At 27.3% G+C, this 21316-nt stretch overlaps 1 protein-coding gene and 1 long non-coding RNA gene across 2 annotated transcripts; both read left to right on the top strand.

The window, feature by feature from the left end:
- Positions 1 to 238: 238 nt before the first annotated feature.
- Positions 239 to 1385, top strand: LOC146725122 (uncharacterized). Its single transcript, XM_085484278.1, has 3 exons — positions 239 to 381; positions 593 to 926; positions 1020 to 1385. The coding sequence occupies exons 1-3, from the start codon at positions 239 to 241 to the stop codon at positions 1383 to 1385; spliced, it is 843 nt and encodes a 280-aa protein (XP_085340404.1).
- A 5687-nt stretch (positions 1386 to 7072) lies between these two features.
- LOC114943110 (uncharacterized) lies at positions 7073 to 7483 on the top strand. Its single transcript, XR_003821952.1, has 3 exons — positions 7073 to 7130; positions 7229 to 7330; positions 7424 to 7483. It is a non-coding gene; the product is annotated as an uncharacterized LOC114943110 (long non-coding RNA).
- Positions 7484 to 21316: the final 13833 nt, after the last annotated feature.

The following is a 21316-nucleotide window of genomic DNA, read 5'->3' as shown; positions in this document are numbered from 1 at the left end:
GACCAGGAAGGACGATTGCTTGATTTTTGAGGCAAAGAAATAACAGTTAGATTGCACGTACGACGGCGATAACACCTCGTGCGACGGAATGCTTATGTTGAATAAGGACGCGAAGAACACAATCAGGCTAGCAGCAACATCATTCGCTAATATCAAATCAACCACGAAGAAAAGACTCACCTCGTCAAACGTTGCGTTTTTACAATCTTTGGGATTTGCGGTGCGTGCCATCTGAATAATGACTGAGATTCTCAACATCGAGGAAGAGCCAGTCTTTGACGATCGCATCGTCAAAATTGAGACTCACACATACAACCCGTTTGCCAACACAACATTTGGACACAGCGACGAGATAAGAATACCAATACAACAACAGGATTTGTATACGTAGCCGTATGAGAGTTTCCTCTACATCGAGGGAGAATTGCGGATAAATCATCCAATTGAGGGATCCAATGTGACACTGGAAAATAATTGCATCGCATTCATGTTTGATGAGATTCGATATGAACTCGATGGTGTGGAGATTGATCGCAACAGAAATGTAGGAATAACAAGTTTGCTCAAACTATGTAACGATATCATTCGATAGAAGCATGGTTATGAGTAACGCCGGCTGGAGTGATCCGATTTCTGCAAATGGACACTTCTATTTCTGCGTACCGCTCTACATGTTATTGGGATTTTGTGATGACTACAAACGAGTAATGATTAATGCGCGTCACGAATTGATCTTAATACGATCGCGCAACGACAATAATTGTCTGTTTGGAAATTCGGCGTTGGAGCTTGTAATCAACTTATTTAAAATACAATGGCGAATGCCACATGCGTTGTTGAGCGAGATCAACAAGCTGTCGATGCTGCGCGCTCTGGAAAGCGGACGTTACCTCAGCATGGGTTTTCGCTCGTGGGATCTATACAAAGTTTTGTTATTGCAGCGTACAACCAAGCATTCGTGAGCCATTAAGATCGCGACTCAACTAGAGAAGCCGCGATATGTAATTTTTACTCTGCAGACAGGCTGGAAAAATGTCATGTCCGAGGATATCAGTCGATTCGACGACTGTAAATTAACCAACGTGAAACTTTTTCTGAACTTGGAAAGTCATCCGTACGACGACATGAATCTGGATTTTGATAAAAACAGATGGTCAATTCTGTACGACACCTACACACGTTTCTGCAAGAACTATTACGGATACGAATATCTCGAGCCCAATCTCACCTTCACACGGTTTTTACAAAACGGTCCGTTTGTGATCATTGACTGTTTTCGACAAAACGAATCGGTCAAGAGCGCAACAGTGGATGTGAGATTAGAGTTTAAGTGTAAGGAAAACGTGCCTAATAATACCACTGCCTCATTACACACGATCGTGTGATCCAGTACAATCCGTTGACCAACATTGTGCGCAAAATCACCTAAAAATGTTTACACAAATACGCGTGTGAGAGAGAGGGGGAAGGAGGATACATAATCAAGATGATGTGAAATGTCTGAAGAGTATCGTTATACCTCTCGACTGACTCACATCGAAGAGATCATGTCTGTACCAACGTTTGTCGACCTGCAAGGATTTATCCTAAATAAACGATTTATTGTGAAGGAAGCGGTAATCCTGAAAAGAGGATATAGCCTGTCACACTATTTCTTTGCATGCCCTGTGCCATGGAGCGTGCTCATAAAATCGGAAAGGCGTCAAGCCTCGTGGTTAACTCAGTATTATCATGGCTTACAATGGGAGGATGGAAATGTTCCATACAGCATGGCTCAGCGCTTGATTACGGCAGCTATTGTTGGCATAAATGAACAAGAAAACGATGAAGAAGAGTTCTCTCTCGTGTATGTAAAAGGACTCGAAAAACAAGAATGGCTGGCTGAAATAATGGATGAGGATCATGTGAGAAGCGGTTTCACTATTAAGAACTTGGATGCCATATATGAAGATGTGCCTGCATTAAATAAGTTAAATCCCACATATATTCTATGTTGTGTTAAACATGTAAAAATTTTAACCCTTTCCTTTCTATACACTGCACTATCAGTTTCTTCCATTTCATCGGGACACTTGAACACATATTTTTCCATTAGATTGGCATTGACTATTACACCAACTTTCAATAATTCAAATGGCATCTTATGCAACGCCACCTCCTCGCGACGACTCGTTGGCTGCATATTTATTGTCTGTCACTTTTCACACTTATTACACTTGTGGTCACTAACCTCAGCCTATTTTCGCTGACATTTGCTGCAATCCCTAATCATCGGTGCTGGACCGTCAATGTGCGTTTGCATTCACGGTCGATTGTAATGCTCGAGACAGCGACGATATGTCTGAACCTCCGGATCCACCTTCATATGTTCCGGAAGCTTGTCCCACAAATGTTTTACGAAATAGCCCCACTTATAAATTCCTGCAGCCGCTGGTTATTGGCGCTGGTATTTCTTCCTAAAATAAACATTGAAGAACCGCCGCTTATGGGAGGGGGGGGGGGGTACCGTGAGGGCGAAATGCAATCCCATTATTTATATATACGTATGTAATTATGAACTGATGTGTTATGCCAGATTTTTTTTGTGTATTTCTTAAATTCTTTATTTGTTATATATATATATATATATATATATATATTTATATATACGTATGTAATTATGAACTGATGTGTTATGCCAGATTTTTTTTGTGTATTTCTTAAATTCTTTATTGACGTACTCATGTGCTTAGGATATAGATTCTTTTTCCAGTCTAGTTTTTGATCAAAGTGTGAATTAAAAAAAGATTTGACTTGACTATTCTCTTTCCTTTCAGGAAAAAAAACAAATGTCTTTTTGTTGTAATCGTCAATAAATATAAGAAAATATCTTGATCCTCCAATATATATATATATATATATATATACATAATTACATATGTATATATAAATATATATATATATATATATATATATATATATATATACTCAATTTTTGATAGTTCAGCTTCAAATAGCAAGTTTTTTTGTTTCTCAATGATAGACCTATTTTCAACACTCGACTACATTGTTTTATTACGGTATATATATATATATATATATATATATATATTCGAGTATGTAGTCGAGTGTTGAAAATAGGTCTATCATTGAGAAACAAAAAAAACTTGCTATTTGAAGCTGAACTATCAAAGATGGAGCTAAAGCAGTCACCGTTTTCCTAACAGATTAGCAAACTCTAATGTCGGAAATAAAATGCTAGAGGAGTTGTGATTAGGGTCAATTCCGAGTTAACATATTTAAGAACTTTTGGTTGCAGATCATATGCTTATGTGCCGAAAGAGTTGTAACAAAAATTGGAGAAGAGCTTCCCCTTCCTGTTTGTAAGCTACTGCGAAGACTCAAAGAATTGCCAGTTTATCCTGAAATGAAAAGATAGTTACGAGAAGTCGCAATGGAATTTTTTAAGAGAATTTTTAGGAAAATTACAAATATATAAAAACGTCGAAAATCAAAATTTCAATCAATTCGCCTAAGGCCGCTGGTCTGCAAAACGAGCTGACAGAAAATAATGTTGAACGAGAGTGTGCAGAAAGCGAAGAAATCAAGGACATATATGTAAATTGCCAGAAGAACTTGTGAAATTCGAAGAAAAAGGAAAAATGTGGCAACTTTAAAAATCTATGTATAGAAACAGCAGAATAAGAAATTCCATGACAAATTGACAGACATGGGATTTAAAAGATCACAAGTCGACTTTTGCGTGTATTTTAAACGAAATAACAAGAGTCTTGTAACTATCGATGACTTTGTAACCATCGATACTGATCTTGACTAATAACGAGAAAGTAAGTGTCCCTAAAAAAGGAACTGTTTCAGAAGTTCAATATAAAGGATCTCGGAGAAGCAAAATACTTATTAGACATAAACATTATCAAAGATTGTAAGATAGGGAAAAATCGACTAAATCAAAATATATACATTCAAAGAATGCTACAGAAGTTTGATATGGACAAGTTAACCAGTTTCGACACTTTTCTACCCTATAGTAACAAATTAAGCAACAAAGTGAAGCCAAAAAGTTCGGAAGAAATTTGTAAAATTAATCATGCATACATCCTTACATGCAGAATCTTAGAAAAAGATATTAGTCGGCTGAGAAGTGTGTCTTCAGATATTTTAAAGAGACATCAGGCGCAAAATCCGAGATCAGTCGCGGACCAACAGAAGAATCCGGAGAATGTCTCGGTTAAGTTAAGTTAGGTTAGATTATATTAAGCTTGATACTGCGACGCAGATTGAACCAACAACATTGACACCCGTCACTCCATCACGAGCAGCGTTTTTATATGTTTCAGGGCAGATTGATCATATGGCAAAATAAGAAGCAGAGGTTCATGGCATTATTTATTATGGAGGCCAAATACATAGCGCTCTCAGCTATATGTCAGGAGATACTTTGATTGCGTGCATTGACTAGAGCGACTTAGAACTGTCTAAGATTTCAACACTTGTTATCCTGAGTGGCAATAAGAGAGCAATCGAGTTATTCAGAAATCATAATTATAGACCTAGAATGAAGCATATAGACATCATTTCACCAGAGGAAAAGTTAACAATCAGGTGACATAAATAAATTTATTTATCTATACATTTTTTAATATATTTAAATATTTGATTAATAGCAAATCAATAAATATATTATCAATTTTTATGTATTAAGACGCTGTAAAACGTTGTAAAATGTACAATTTATGTAAAATTTTATTTATTGTATTATTAAATAAATAAATTTATTTACCTGTAAATTTTTAAACATTTAAATATTTGATTATAAATAAATTAATTAATATATTATCAATTTTTATATAATCAAGACGCTGTAAAATGTACAGTTTATGAAAAGTTTTAGCTATTGTTTTATTGAAACAAGTAAAATTAGTTTTCTTATGAGATTATAGAAATGTCGTGAAATGGAATTAGAAATTCGATTTCGAGAGTGAATCGACTTTGGATAAATTGCACTGGTTTGTCAATTTTTCAAATGTTTTTATTCCCGAAGATGTTGTTGCAACTCAATGATAGATTCAATTTACTTACTATCAACGTTAGGCCTACAATTTTTGAATTAATTAAATGCATTGAAAGAAATATTGACAAATGCAGCGATAATGTCAAATGCTTTGTTAGGGATCGTGTTGTCCCTCTTATCAAAAAATACAGAACGCGAGGAGTAGCCACAATAATTTTTCTGATAAAAAGTTATTATATTCTAGAAACATTATTATATTCTACAAAGAAATTCATGAGTGAAAATCCCAAGGTTTTGTTACAAGAGCTGACAAGGGCAACACCACGGTCGCGTTGAACAGATCTCTTTATACTAGTGAAATGATTGAAATATTCTCAGATCTGAATACATATACTGTTATAAAGACTCCACGAGGAGATTAACTGATAATCTACGAACTTTATTATCAAGATGGAAGCAAAAAGGTTTTATTGATACCTATACATATAGATTCGTTATGAATACTGATAGTGTGCTATCTAGAGTTTACGGCTTATCAAAAATCCACAAAACAGGTAATCCGCTGAGGATTATTGTTTCCTCTATTAATAGCCCGTTACATGGTTTAGCTCTTTTTTTTACACAAAACCATACATAATAGCATTATGAGACCAAGGAATTATATTAAGAATAGCTTTGATTTAGTTAAAAAATTAAAAGGTTTTCAATTTGATTCAGAATGGTATTTAGCCTCTTTTGATGTAGTGTCCCTTTTTACTAACATTTCCATTCAGAAGACTATTAATATTATGAAAAAGCGATGGAATGTTATTATTTCTCAAAACACTACTTTACCTTTGGATGAATTTCTGGTGGATGTGAATTTAGTATTAAATTCTACATTTTTCAGTTTTAATAATACCTGTTATAAACAGATTTTTGGTACGCCAATGGGCTTACCCTTATCGCCTACAATAGCGGATCTTATTATGGAAGAGTTGGAAAATGCTGTACTAGATTCTCTTCCGTTTAAATTACCTTTTTATTTTCGCTATGTTGACGATATTTTATTTGCGGCTCCGAAAAAATTTATTTATGACATTGTTAATGCTTTTAATTGTAAACACGAACGTTTAAAATTTACTCTTGAAATTGTAGCTAATGACCGGATCAAGTTTTTGTATGTAAATATTATAGTGGAAAAAAACTTTATTACTTTTGATTTGTACAACAAACCGATCTTTTCTGATAGATACCTCAGTTTTTATTCCCATCATCCACTATCACAGAAAAGAAGTGTCATTTTTTGATTGGTTGATAAGATTCTTTTCCTGTCTCATCCTAAATACCATAAGAAGAATTTTATTCACACAATAACAATTTTATTAAATAATGGATATCCTTCAAAATTTATTTTCTCGACTATTCATAATATATTGTAATTCCACACACATAAATCATTGACGTCTAGTTCTAAGTCTCGGGAGAACAAACATATTTTACTATTCCTTACGTCAGAAACGTCTCTAAACACTTTAGTCCCTAAAAGATTTTAATAAAAAAATTAATTTTGTCTTCTTTGGGACTAACGAATTCAGTAAATTTATAAAAACAGGAAAAGACATATTAGATCTTATGGATTTGTGTGTTGTTTATAAAATTACTTGTTGTGACTGCGACGCTTCTTACGTGGGTCAGACAAAAAGAAAATTGAGAACAAGGATACAAGAACATCGTAAAGATATTAATAAGAAAACAGGCTCTTTTTCGGTTGTTTTATTATATAAATTAAACCACAATCATGAATTTAAATGGCAGGACACAGAAATTTTAGACAGAGAACCGTCGTACTACAAACATCTTATTTCCAAAATGCTTCACATAAAAAGACAAACACATAGTATAAATAAATAGAGTGACACCGAATTTTTTCCGGATTCCTATTTGTCCACGTTAAATCTCTTTCCTCCATAATATTCATCTCCCTACATCATCTTCTTCCCACTCTATTCCTTTCCCTTTCTTTACTTTTGACTTTATATTGTCTCTGTTTATTGTTTCTCGAGGCATTCGTTTGTTGTCAGTTTTCGTACACATTTCATATACCTGAATATTCCAGTGTTCCTATTATATAGAATTGGTTAGTGTGTTGATTTTATATTTACAGTTTAAATTTTTATTAAAAAATGTTTTCTTTTGGTTTTCATCTTTTTAATTTAATATAAAAATGTGTTTTAGTAAAATCGATGGAATTTGAAGTTACTAATGATGACGGCGAACGTTATGCTTTATTTTTTTCTCATTTTGTTTTTACTAATACAAGGTATTTACTAATACCAGGTATATATTTTTCTTTTTACTATTTTATCATTGTTTTTTATAATTTTAATTTGTTTAACCAATTTCTTTTTAATGTATGTTATATTTATGAAGAGATGGGAACAGCCGAGGTCTTTTATTGACAGTTGATAAAATTGAGCGGTAATCTTTTAGTTTAATGTTCATTTTTCTGCAACTCTTGACTTATTATATAACTATGTTTTCATTTTATATTTAATAATATTAATTTGTATTGCGCTGAAGATGGCTTTAACCTTTGGTCAAAACGTTCGCATTGTTTGAATTGTAAGATTATTTGTACATTAAAATCCTACAAACGGTTCTTGAAGCTTTTGAATTAATTGTTTATATAACATTAGAACCTAGAATTGTTTTTAAATTGTTAAATTAGAAATTAGTAATGCGTTCATACAATATTTCTAAATAATGATAAAAATATAAATGTAAAGAGAAAGTTTTTATGTTACTAAGGAGAATCATTAATAATATTTATTTAATTATTGATTATTTATAATAATATTTATTGATGACATATCAATAATACATATACATACACACACAATTGTTACCGATTACAGCTTATTTGTTGGTCAACATTATTTCGACGATTTGACACATTGATTTTATCGCATATAAAAGCGTGATTGTTAAGGCGATCTGTAATATGACTGATGAAATAATACATCACATTTAACTAGAACTTGCGGTTGTATCGGGGCCAGAATCAAATTTCCTGGCACTTAATAAGATGTGATAAGCAGTTACGTGACATTAATGAGAGCATTGCGCGTGTAGGTATTGAGTTGTTTATATGTATATAGAACAATAAAATGGTATTGCAGCGTCGCTGGCTTCCATCGCGTGAATAGCGTCATTAAACTTGAAGTCCAGTCTACCTTGCAAATGTGCACACGACATGAAAAAAGAACTATTACCAAGTAATCGTAGGCCTTACAAAAACGTTTATTTTTACACATTGGAACACATTCAAATAACTTATCTTAATATAAAATAAATTATTAATAATAATAAATCTCTCAATTTTTCTCTATAGTAATTTTCACATAATTTCATAAATTTATTAACCAATTCATAAATCTTTTCATAAATCTTGTAATATATATAGACTTGGGTTATATTTATTGGATAGAAAGAGAGAATATACAATATATATAATAAGTTATACTCTAATTTTATACATTATCAATTTTATTTTTAGAGAAAAAATATTTTTAATTTCTAGAAATATATGAAAAATAATAAATGCGAGTTTACGTATAGAAGTTATTGTAGCATTCAAATGCAGAGTGAATATGTATATTACTTTATGTTACATGTCTTATTGTTAGATGTCTAAATCGTTAAAATGTACAAATTTACAATTTTATGACAAAAAATTAAAAGTTTAGTTTTAAGCCTATTCTACAATGAGACAGAAGTCAGCAATTAGAAGATATAAGCGAAAGTCATAAGCTTGTTATAAAGCATTCATAAATTGTTGGAATGTAGCTATCAATTATTAAAAATTGGTCAGTCATAAGCAATCATAAGCTATAAGTGACAATGATTGAATTTTGACAAATCTTTATGACAGCTGCGTTCCAACTTATAAATGTTTTATAATAGGCTTATGACTTGCTTATATCTTCTGATCGCTGACTTCTGTCTCATTGTAGAATAGGCTTTACCAATGATATACAGGTTATTAAAAATAATAATAAAAAATAAGGTTTTATATGTCATGTAGAAAATATTACCGTTTTGCAAATAAAAAAAATATCTATAATATGTATGTGTTTTTATTAATATAATATTTTTATAAAAAAAATATAGTTTTATATATAACGATTCCTGTAGGCTATTTTGCTCGTGATATCGATTTTATGACGTTTTGATAACAGAAAATGTACGAAAATTTTGTAAGCTTTTATCATATGTATATTAATCAGCCCTTGTCTGTGATAAAAAGCATTTTTAATTAAGTGAATAAAAATATGTCAAACAAAAGCAGGTAAATGTTAACATTAACTTATATTTCGCGAAATTACTTTTGTTTTGACATTATACTTTTGTCATTATAGTATACAAAATGTAATTTTAGGTTATATACGTTTCAAATTATGTAATGTACTATATTGATTTCTGATATATAAAAACAATAATTATTTCAAGAATATGATAAAAAGTATTTTTATATAACATTATTGTATAGCTAGATTAATATATTAAAAAGGCATTATGGCAAAGAAGTATTATTTTATTTTGTATTATTTAAATACCTTTTCTACACAAAATTATAAAAAAAAGAAATGCGCAAACTTAATAAAATAAAAATTTTTTAATTTTATATATTCAAATTATTTATATCATTAAGTTTTTTTGCAAAAGTTATGTAATAGAAAAATGCAAAAATGATAAAAATCTTAAAAATGTATTATAAACAAAGATTTAGCGCTGCTATGTAATTTATTTATATTATATTATTATATTTTAATTAATAATAAAATATATTGTCATCACAATAAAAACTCTCTTTATTATAATGATAAGATAACATATTTGACTGCAACACAAGATAATTTGTATAACTCGCAATAATTTTCACGTATTATATTTTTCACGTATTGCATAGTTAATGTGTTATATTTAAATTGCGTTATATTTAAATTAAATATATATAAATTGCCATTAGCAGTTACATATTTTTTCTTTTGATTGTACTAGTGAATTGAGACTTAAGCTATCGATTAAGCCTATTAAGAAGATTGCTCCCCAGCTGTTAATAAGATAATCTGATAATCTAACAAAAGATACTCGCAACTGAACGGCTTGCGTGTAAATACGCGGTTTGCTGTTACGGGGCGAGATATTACCAGGGTTGTGACATAGATTTCAAATTTACGTTCATATGAATTATTTATATCATTGTCTATCTAAGGTTTACGTAGATTTGTTTTATATAGACTATATAAATTATGTAAGCTATATTATACATTAGATGTTAGAATAATTATAAATATTTTAATAATTTATAAAATTTTAATAATTAATTATATATTATAATATAATAATTATTATAATTAATAAATATTAAAACTAAAATTAAAAAAATTATTTTAAAGTTAACCTTCAAAATTGTAATATAATACTTTTAAAAAATTACAAAAATATTTATCAAATAAAATTTTTAAATTAATACAATTTATGTAATATAAAAAATATTTGAAATATATAATAAAAATAATTAATAAATAAAAGTATAGTTTTTATATTTTTATACTAACCAAATGATTGCACTGCACTGATACGTTAGTCTATTGAGTTTTTTGTATAAAAAATGAGAAACACGACCAAGATTTCATAGTGTTTGCGCGGTGTTTTTAATGTCTTTTTAATTTTTTTAAATATTTTTATATCTTCTTTTTGTATGTTTAATTTTTTATTCTCATCATATTTTGTTACAGTTATTGTACTTGATAAGGATCACAAATGGAATGAGCGAAACGTTAATTGTACATCAAATATTAATTAATTAAAGAATTTACATGCCAGTCAGGTTGTTTTGATTTACTTACCAAGTTTTTTATATTTTTATGCCTGTTGAAGATATAAATAAAATATAAACAAAAATATGTATTCAAAAATAATAAAGTGAGAATTTTATTCATTGAGAATCTAATTAAGAAATAACAGTTTTTTTATTTTGTACAATTGAAATATAGTTCTGTCTTTTTATATATCAAAAGACTTTTGATCAATTATTAACAGCTATTTGTAAAGTTAATAATAAAAGCTCTATTTGTAAAGTTAATAATAAAAGTTAGCAAGTACATACAAAATATTAAGTAGAATTAATATTAAAAAATTTGCGGATTTTCTATTAATAAAAATCAATATAAACCAAAATAAATCAATTGTCCTCTATATATTTATATATATATTTTATATATATATATATATATATATATACTTAAGGTTCTGACAATTAAATAATAAAATTAAAAAAAATTAATTTTTTATAAAATTGACTATCTACGTTATCTATTGACAAATATTATTTTCAAGCTTTTAACTTAAATTATTAACTAAAATTAAAACTTATCTTAAAATTTTATTAAGCTATGATATTATAAATTATTGATCAAATTATTATCTTGACAGCACAATAAAATAAAATATTAATTTTATTTAAAAATTATCTTATTATTTTATCCGTATCTTTATAACATTTTATCTCTTATATTTATAATATAACATTAAGTCTAATGTATCATAATGTGCTACTTATGTATAATTTTAAAATCCAAATAATTAAAAATATGCTTACAAATATGCTTTCGTTAATATTTTTATAAGTTTTTTTTAAGAATATAAGTACATATAAAATACATTTTAATATATAGATCAAAAATGAAAGTATATAATATTAAAGAAACGACCTATACTGGACTACAAAGGCTTTATTAAAATTAAAATGTCATGACGTTTCGACCTGTGATTTAGGTCCTTTTCAAATGAGCTGAAAAATTATATATAGTTATGTATTATTACAATAAATTAAAATAAAAAACAGCAACAAAAAATTACACAGAATTCTTACATAGTATTGGAGATGACCACATAAATACAGCAGTGCGCAAATTTTATAACTTTTCACTAATATACACATACATATTTCAAGATTAAACTTTGTGTCTTAAAAGACTTCTCGTCAGTAAAAGAGCGTGTTCGTGTAATACAATCAATTTTAAACTAATTTGATAATCTTGTCATAAATAATATTTAGATTCTCAGTATCCTTTTGAGCGTTTAACGTGTTATTAACTTTTAAAAGAGAGTTGCTGATGTCATTATTAAGGTCCTTAATGTACGGTAACGTAATAAAAGGAGTTTTTTCAAAACTAACTTTTTGAATATTATTGTCTTGGGTCGAATTGAAATTCTTTTTGTTTTTTAGTAATTTGGTCTACTATATTTAACGGAAAATAATTATTGGTCAAAATTTGTTTAACAATTTCTATGTTTTTTTTATGGAATTGATAATTTGATAAGAGAATTGCATGGTCCACCAAATTAATTATCACAGGTCGAAACGTCATGACATTTTAATTTTAATAAAGCCTTTGTAGTCCAGTATTAGTCGTTTCTTCTTTAATATTATATACTTTCATTTTTGGTTTTAATTTTATATTGGCGAATTGATTTCTCACACTAAATCAATTAAGACAATTTATATTAATTTTTAATATATATAATATATTATTTATAAAATTATTTTGTTTCTTATACAAAAGTTTAAGTAGGAAATGAGATAAGAACAAGGCGCAGAAAGAAGATGTAACGAACAAACTTAAACCTCTCTTAAAATATTTTTTATTTGATTTGAATATTTCGATTTTTCCATGTTCAACAAATCAATTGACAAAAAAATTATGCAAAATTCACTGTCTTGATCTTTATCTCTGCTTTATATCTTTGGTAAGTCTCCATCAATTCCAGCTGTTAAAAAATAACGAGAATAGTTTGAAAAGTCAAATATTGAAAATTGTGAAAGTTAGGAGGAATAATGTAAAAATTTATATGGAAAAATGAATAAAAGATGAGTAAAAAAAGATGACTTACCAAAGTGATCGAAAATAAGATAAAGAATAAGAAGCGAAAAATGTGTATGTTAGATTTGTTATTTTTAAAAATTTTATGAAAAATCTCGATGAAAATGATCTTTTGTCAAAAATTTTGAAATCTTAATATATTAAAAAAAATTGAAATTTTGAAACATTAATATCTCAAAAACAATGATTGATTGTAGCGTATCATAGTTTGTGACATACATTTTCTCGATAAAAATCTATCAAATATACTCATCAAATTGAGTAATTCCAGAAACAATTCTTCTTATTCAATCTTTTCATCCAAGAGATCTTTTAACATTATCCTAATCGAATTCGCGATTTAATAATCTATGATTTATTATCAGATTGTATAGTATTACGCAGTTTACAGCATACAAATAATGGTGAAAAATTTGAAATTTGAATACTCTCATTTGTAAATGAATTTTCGTATGATTTGACGATTTGTTTCAATTTCATTATCTTCCTACATTCTTCGATGATTATTTTAGTGAGTTACTTTCTTTTCCATGTTTCATTTTTATTTTTTCCAACACTTCAGATTATTTTTCAACACTCTACGTAAAGATCTTTTCGGTTGTTTGGACATTGACTAATGTTATCAAACAGCTGCTACCCTGTATTTCTTTTCCTAACGGTTAGAAGAGAAGGTTTTCTGAGCTTGATTTTAGTGAAAATTGTTGAGTTATTCACAGTCAAAATGCACGATTTATTTTCCTCTATATGTGTTTTTTTAAGTCTCTCGCTTTCCCTTTTTTGCCATATTATGCTTGTTGTATTGTATTTTTTGACAGTTTCTTAAAAATGGTTCAAAGAAAAGATCGAAATGTTAAGATAATTAATTAATTAATTTTTTTCAAACATAATTATTTCTAAACTTTGATTAATGTACTAGCTTTTATCATTTCATCGACCTTTTTCTCATATTTGTAAATAAAGAATACATTTAAATTTTGGAAGAACTTTTAATTAGCAATAAAATAGATTGTTTGAGATAATAAGGGAACGAAAAAAAAGTCATATACAAATACATCATATTAAAAAATTTTAATTTTTAGAAATTGTTTTACAGAAATTGTACAAAATAAACATGAATTAATATAATGTAATACGCAAAAAAAATAATATCAATAATTTATTGTTTATATGATGTATAGGTATCGCTGTATTATTGATATTATGTGATATTGTTTGTAATCTAGCGCATTGTTTCTACGAAGGAATCCAACCGTATGTGCGAGAGATAAAACTCAAAGAGATGACTTCTTAGAGAATATATTAGAGAATAAAGAGTATATTGTAGTAGAACACATATTGTATGTATAAGCATAAAATGTTGTAAGCTCGCAATAATAATACATAGGGAGTTTTTATATATAAGAGACATAACATATATAGTTAAATAAAAATACAAATAAATAAAATTTATTATTATTTTTTATATTTTTTTTGATAAAAGAATAAATTAAAAAAATAACATATAAACTATATAGTTAATTCTTATATATTAATTGGAATTAGCATATTACATTTAAAATAAAGTAAAAATTGATCAAAATAAATTTAATAAATAAATATGCAGTTATAATTAAATATAATTCTTAAAAAATTCTTTTCAAAATAAAAATACCTTTTCAAAAATAAAGCGCCAAGTTTATATGCTCATCACAATATGTGTTATACAAAGAAACGTTATATTTTTTCTTGTTCTCTGTTTAACTCCGTACAACTCTTTTACAAAAGTTATAACATTTTAAAATATTGTGTTGCTTAAAAAATAAAAGTTGTGGATACTATATTTGTTTAAAGAAATTTATAAAACATATTTCCTCAAATATAACATTTAAAAAATAAAATTATATACATATACATATATTTATTAATAAAAGCGTAAGTTTAATAAAGGGAAAAATTTTTATAAAAACTTAGTGTTGTAACAATTTTACATAATGTATTATATTATATTTGTAATTAACATGTAAATTAATAGTTAATAGTTAATCGATTATCAATTATATAGTTAATGGATAATAAATTATAGTTAAAAGATAATATAGATGATAGATAACAGATAATGAATAAAAATAATAGTTAATATGTTATAATATTAGTATATTAATGATCAATTGAATTCTGATTTTTGTTTTGGTATGATGTGCTAGGTGGACGAACTGACAAGTTTGTTGTGAAATGCTTTGCTATCGAGCAATCGCAACCAGGTATTTCTATCTTCAACAGTTGGAACCAAAGAGAGAATTGTAGCAATCAATCGTCTTAGAGATCGGCTGGAGTCATTGAAGATTGTATGAACTCCATAGTTTGATTTACATGTTGATAATAGTCCAATCCAGAGACCGAAACGTACATTATAGAATTAATGAATAGATATATTCATTACAAGAAAAGAATCTGCGCTTCGCTAACACATCTAGCTCTTCATTTCTCATTACTTCGATATTTAATATGTTAATTATTAATAATAGTCATAAATAATAATTAGTGTCTTCATTATAAACAATAAATCTTTGCCTGCACATGCGGATTTGTATATTCCGCAATTTCGATTTATTTTATTTTAATTATTTCATAAAACTACTTTATGTAACACTAAATTTTTTCATTATAATATTGTATATATGGTTTTTATTTTATATACAAGTTTTTATTATTATTATAGTTTTTATTATATAAATAATTTATTATAATAATTTTTAATTACATAATTTCCTTATTCAAAACATTATTTTTAATTTTAATAAATGATATTGTGAAGTTTTTTCTATCAAACTTTTTTTTATTAATTAAACCTGATTTTTATACAAAACTGATAATATCGATAAATTATTCCAACAATCTAATAATTTGAATAAATATAAATACACACACACATGCGCGCGCGTATACGCGCTTACAATATTTATAACTGCTTTAACTCTTATACTACTTTTTTATACACATATATACACATATAGAAGACCTTAATTTTTAAACTTACATTTTTTTAAACAAAAAACTTGGTTTGTCAGTATATTATTTTATTACATTAAAATAATTAATTGAATTAAAGCAATTATTTTTAGTAATTAATTAAAGTAATTATTTCAGTTAAATATTATGTAAATTATTATAATAAATTATATCAAATTATATAATTAATTAATTTTTTAATTATTATATTAGTGCATTTAAAAACATATATTAATTTTTTTACAAAAATTACACTCAACATTTAAATCAGCAACTCATACTTTAGTTGTTGCAACAGCAACGATTAGTAATGCAGCAATAGCTGCAGTATTTATTTTAACAACAACAGCTGCTGAAGAAGCTTATGGGGGCAGTTTCCGGAGCAGCTCCAAATTTTAAATTGTTAATTAATTATAAACAGTTAAAAACGATTAATAAAAATTTTCTGTTAAAAAATAATAATTTAATAATTTTATTATATAAATATGATTTTATAAAAATAAATAAATAATTTTATTATAAAAGACTTGTAAGTATTAAATAATAACACTAAATTATTTATACTGCAATATTTATTAATATATATATATATATATCAAAATTTTTTAATAAGAATAATGTTACAAATAAATGTGAATTAAAATATCGCAAAATTATTATTTATAAATAAAAATTTAATTATTAAAATAAAAATAGTATTAAACTAAAAAGAAATTAGATGGTTTTTGATGAACTTTTCTTATAAGATCTTTCAACTGCTTTTTATTTTTATCGATGACAATATCTTATTTCGTTAAATTTTTAACTATTTAACAAATTTAGCAAGCATTAATAATTATAAAAAAATATATACGTAATTATGTACAACAGAAGTTGTATGTAAAATAATTTTTTGTACTTTTACTAAAATCATTATTCTTCTCATATACTCCATTTTCGTTTTCTTCATAAAAATTCTAATGTTGCAATATTGATCTTTAATTTTTATAAATTTTAAAATTATAATAATAATAATATTAATTTTGTAATTGAGCATCGAAACATGTGCAAATATTGGTCAATATTTCTCGAAAATTCTATTAATATTTTTGATATCTCTTATTTTAAAATCTTGTTTGTTATACACATTCTGACAAATCTAATATAATCAAATTAGCTGCAAGTATCACTGGTATAACTTTGTACCAAAAATTGCAAACATATATCAACGAAAATAACAAATGTTTCTTAAATAGAAATTTCTACGTTGCATTCAATATATGTATATATGTACATATATGTATTATATATATACTATATATCTATATATGTATATCTATGTACATATCTATTTATAACACACAGAAGTATAGCAGTAATAATAACATTTTTATTATTTCAACAAAAATTCTATTATAAATCTATTGAAATTTCATTCAAATTAACTATTACTGAGATCCGATAATCAGAGATATTTTCAATTAGATGGGCCATGTATGGACATAGTCTCATTATTTGCTGCGATTGACCTAAAATACGATTTGTGTCTTTTAATATTTAATTATTTTCTATCTTATTATTTGCTATCTCTGATATGCTGCTAATATACTTTGACGGAAATATTTTATGAAAATTATAATAAATTGAATAAAGTATTTATTATTATTTATATTGAAATTTATTGTATTGAAAAAGGTACATATCATATTAAAATAATACTGAATTGCATATTGAAATCTTAATCAATTGACCTCTTTTCAATGTAATTCTATTACAATTTTAATAAAAATTTAAGACAAATTCATTAAAAATGGATTATATGCAATAAAACTATTTCGAGGATGGAGAATCTATTGCTACAAGAGCCAATACAGCAAATTTGCTAAGATGAGGAACTATCTCAAATCGAGATTTTCTAAGCTCCTCTTTCCTCACTAACAAACTTCCTAAATTTCCTAAAATTAATGTAGACGAGAAAAATATATCGGTCCGAAAAAGTCGGCTGAATCGGGAATCGAACCCGAGACCTTCCGCTTGCCGGGCGACTGCTCTTCCAGCTGAGCTATTCGAAACTATATTTATTTAGTAAATAATTTGTGAGAGAAAGTGGGCTTATTCTTTCCCAGTACAGTATAGGAAGATAGTTGACATTTTGGATCTCAATGTAAGTAAATAATTAATGAAAGAATTACATTTAAAATAAAGTAATAAAAATCAATTGATACAAAGTTTCGCTCGTATATTGTAAATACAACTAGTGATAGATAAAAAGGCCAACTTATCAAGCAATTATTAGAGTTGTTCTGTCAAATAAAATTTATTCCATGTGAAAGCTACAAACATGTTTGTAGCTTTCACATAATGTTTTATGTTTAGTTTATACAAATAATGGAATAAATTTTATTTGACAAAACAACTCTAATAATTGCTCGATAAGTTGGCCTTTTTATCTATCACTAGTTGTATTTAAAGTAATAAAATTAAAAATTTAATTTATATGAAAATTAGATTCTATTTTACATCTTAAGATGAAATAGGCGCAAAATTTTTGCTTAATCGGACATTTATTTATTCAATTTCTAAACAAACAATTCAATATTTAAATTATCTGTGTTAGGATTTCATCAGAAATTAAGGAGACATTTATCGTTTGCGATCGTGAATTATTATTAATAAACAACGATTAATAGAATAAAATAAATTGTATAATAGATATAGAAAATATAAATATATTTTTTGAAATAAAAAAATGCATTTCATAAGGGAGTGAACAATATATTCATGATATTTGATCAGACTTTTCAGATAACTGTAATCTGTTTCACACATTAAATTTCAATTATTTTGGAAATCTGAGGTGCTAATAAAATGTGATTTGCGGAACTGTTTTCAGATCATCCAAAAATCAATAAGAAACATTTTATCTGGTTTGAAATAATTTTTTGCTGTAAACTTATGTGTTATTATAATCTCTCTTCAATATCAATATTTTTGTATAAGCGCATTTGTGTGTGTGTATGCGTGTGTGCGTGCGTGCGTGCGTGTGTGTGTGTGTGTGTGTGTGTGTGTGTTGTTAAATACAGATAACATGAAAAGATGGATAAATAATATGTAATATGATTTATTGTTAGTCAAGTAAATTCAACGAATATTCAAAGCCAATTTATCAAAAATGAAGACTCATGTAAAAAAGAATTATTTTACAATTTTGATTTATTTATTTTTAAAATATTAGCCTGTTGTCTCTTGTTTCACAAAGTATAAATCATTCTATATTTTTATTATTCTAATTTATTATATTATTATGATAATTTTTTTCTTGAGTAGTCTCTCTCTCTCTCTCTCTCTCTTTATTTCTCTCTCTTTCTCTCTTTATCTTTTCTATTTAAAAATTTATGATGTTATATAATAACTAATTTACGAATGTTAAATATGAAATTTGTAAAGTATTGATTTTTAATGAATGTGTTGAGAATGTTTTTCTGAAAAGAAAGAAATTTTTCATAAAACATTAAAATATACTTATTGTTAATATACATTTTATGTTGTACATTTCATACATATGTATATACATCCTTGATGCAATATGCATCTACAGAATGTGAAATATACATATGCAAATGTAGCAAGAATAATAGAAATACATAGAAGATCCAAGATACATAATATGCATATGTACATCTATTTTAGTACAATCTATGTACGAGGTGTGATCAAAAAGTAAGGTAACTTTTTGAATTTCGCGCGCTCTGTACACTCTAATGTCAAAATGTTTGTTTGGTTGTGTTGGTACACTCGTCACGATCATATGTTCACAGTATTGACTATATAGCATGTGTTGTTTTTATGTGAGAGACATAAAGGTTAGACTTGTGTTTGCGTGCTCGGCGATTTTTTGCTGTTGAAAATAATGGAGCAGAGAGTTTGTATTAATTTTTGTGTAAAAAATGGTATTAAGTGTTCAAAAACTCTTGAAATGTTGACAGTGGCGTACGGTGAATCAACTTTGAGCAAAAAAAATGTTTATAAATGGTATAAGTTATTCCAAGAGGGCCTAGAAAATGTTAACGATGAACCTCGCTCTGGACGCCCCAGCACGTCAAAAACCGACGAAAATGTTCAGGAAGTGAAAGAAATTGTGTTGAAAAATCGTCGAATCACGATTAGAGAAATAGCTGATGATCTTAACATATCGTTCGGCTCATGCCAATCAATTTTAACGGATGTTTTGGGTATGACACGTGTGTCAGCGAAATTCGTTCCAAAACTTAATTTTGATCAGAAGCAGCGTCGCATGAACATCGGCCAAGACATGTTGAACGACGTCAATGATGATCCTGATCTGCTCAAAAGGGTTATAACTGGTGACGAAACATGGGTATATGATTATGACGTCGAAGGACGACGATTTGCGACGATTGAGGAGATTAAGGCTGCATCGCTGGAGGAGCTCAAGGCAATACCCAAAAGTGCATTTCAGAAATGTTTTGACGACTGGAAAAAGCGCTGGCACAAGTGCATTGTATCAGAGGGGGATTATTTTGAAGGGGATAACATAATTTTGGATGAATAAATGAATATTTTTTTATAAAAATGAAAAGTCACCTTACTTTTTGATCACACCTCGTATATACCTAGATCACAGATAGCACATAGATATTTATCGAAAGTCTATTTTGAGTATCAAATGTCTATGTTTGATTCAAAAAGGTTGGTGTATGTATGTGTGTATATACACATAAAATGTGTCAAATCTGATCAACAACCTCCTCCGTAGTGCAACTTTATTGGATTGTTAATATTGGTGATAATTGAACAAAAATGTATGGATAACATTGATATATAATAATTCCACGAAAAAAAGTCATATAAACTTCATCTTTTTTTAATTTGCAGAAAAAAGTTTATATTTTAAAATAATATTAATATAAGATTTGCGAAAAAATTTATCCCACCCCGTGGAGTGTGTCAAAGTATGCAAGACATAAATACAAAATATGACAAATGCGTTTTAAAAGAGACTTTAAACTTGACAATGGAAAAAATTTTCAAATACAACTTTTGACGAAAATATGATTATTTGAAATCATGCAAAATTTTGACTTGAAATACATATGCGTTAATTTTGTTGATTATTTAATTGTAGTGAAACAATTAATTTTTGCTATAACTGACGCAACGACATCGCGTTCGGCTCTTTCAGCAAACATATTTATATTTGTTTGATATTGAGAGCTGAGTATAATATTCTTATTACTTATAGAATATAAATAGAAAATTTCTATTTTAAAAATTAATTTTTTTTTAAAAGCAAGTTGCATTTCTAAAAAGCGACAAAATGTCATTAAAAAATATCTAAATATAATATATTTTTTGCAATCTACAAATATTTATGTAATTTAATTTT

Source organism: Nylanderia fulva, unplaced genomic scaffold (genome assembly GCF_048542155.1).
Source record: "Nylanderia fulva isolate GAGA-0341 unplaced genomic scaffold, ASM4854215v1 Scaffold103, whole genome shotgun sequence".
NCBI classification, from domain to species: domain Eukaryota; kingdom Metazoa; phylum Arthropoda; class Insecta; order Hymenoptera; family Formicidae; genus Nylanderia; species Nylanderia fulva.
Note: the sequence above shows the minus strand (reverse complement) of the source record. Positions and strands in the feature narration are given on the sequence as shown.

Coding starts and splice junctions, on each gene's coding strand:
- LOC146725122 (XM_085484278.1), top strand. CDS start 239: ATGACTGAGATTCTCAACATCGAGGAAGAGCCAGTCTTTGACGATCGC. Junction 382..592: donor CCAATACAACAACAGGATTT/GTATACGTAGCC, acceptor ATCATTCGATAG/AAGCATGGTTATGAGTAACG. Junction 927..1,019: donor GCTCGTGGGATCTATACAAA/GTTTTGTTATTG, acceptor TTTACTCTGCAG/ACAGGCTGGAAAAATGTCAT.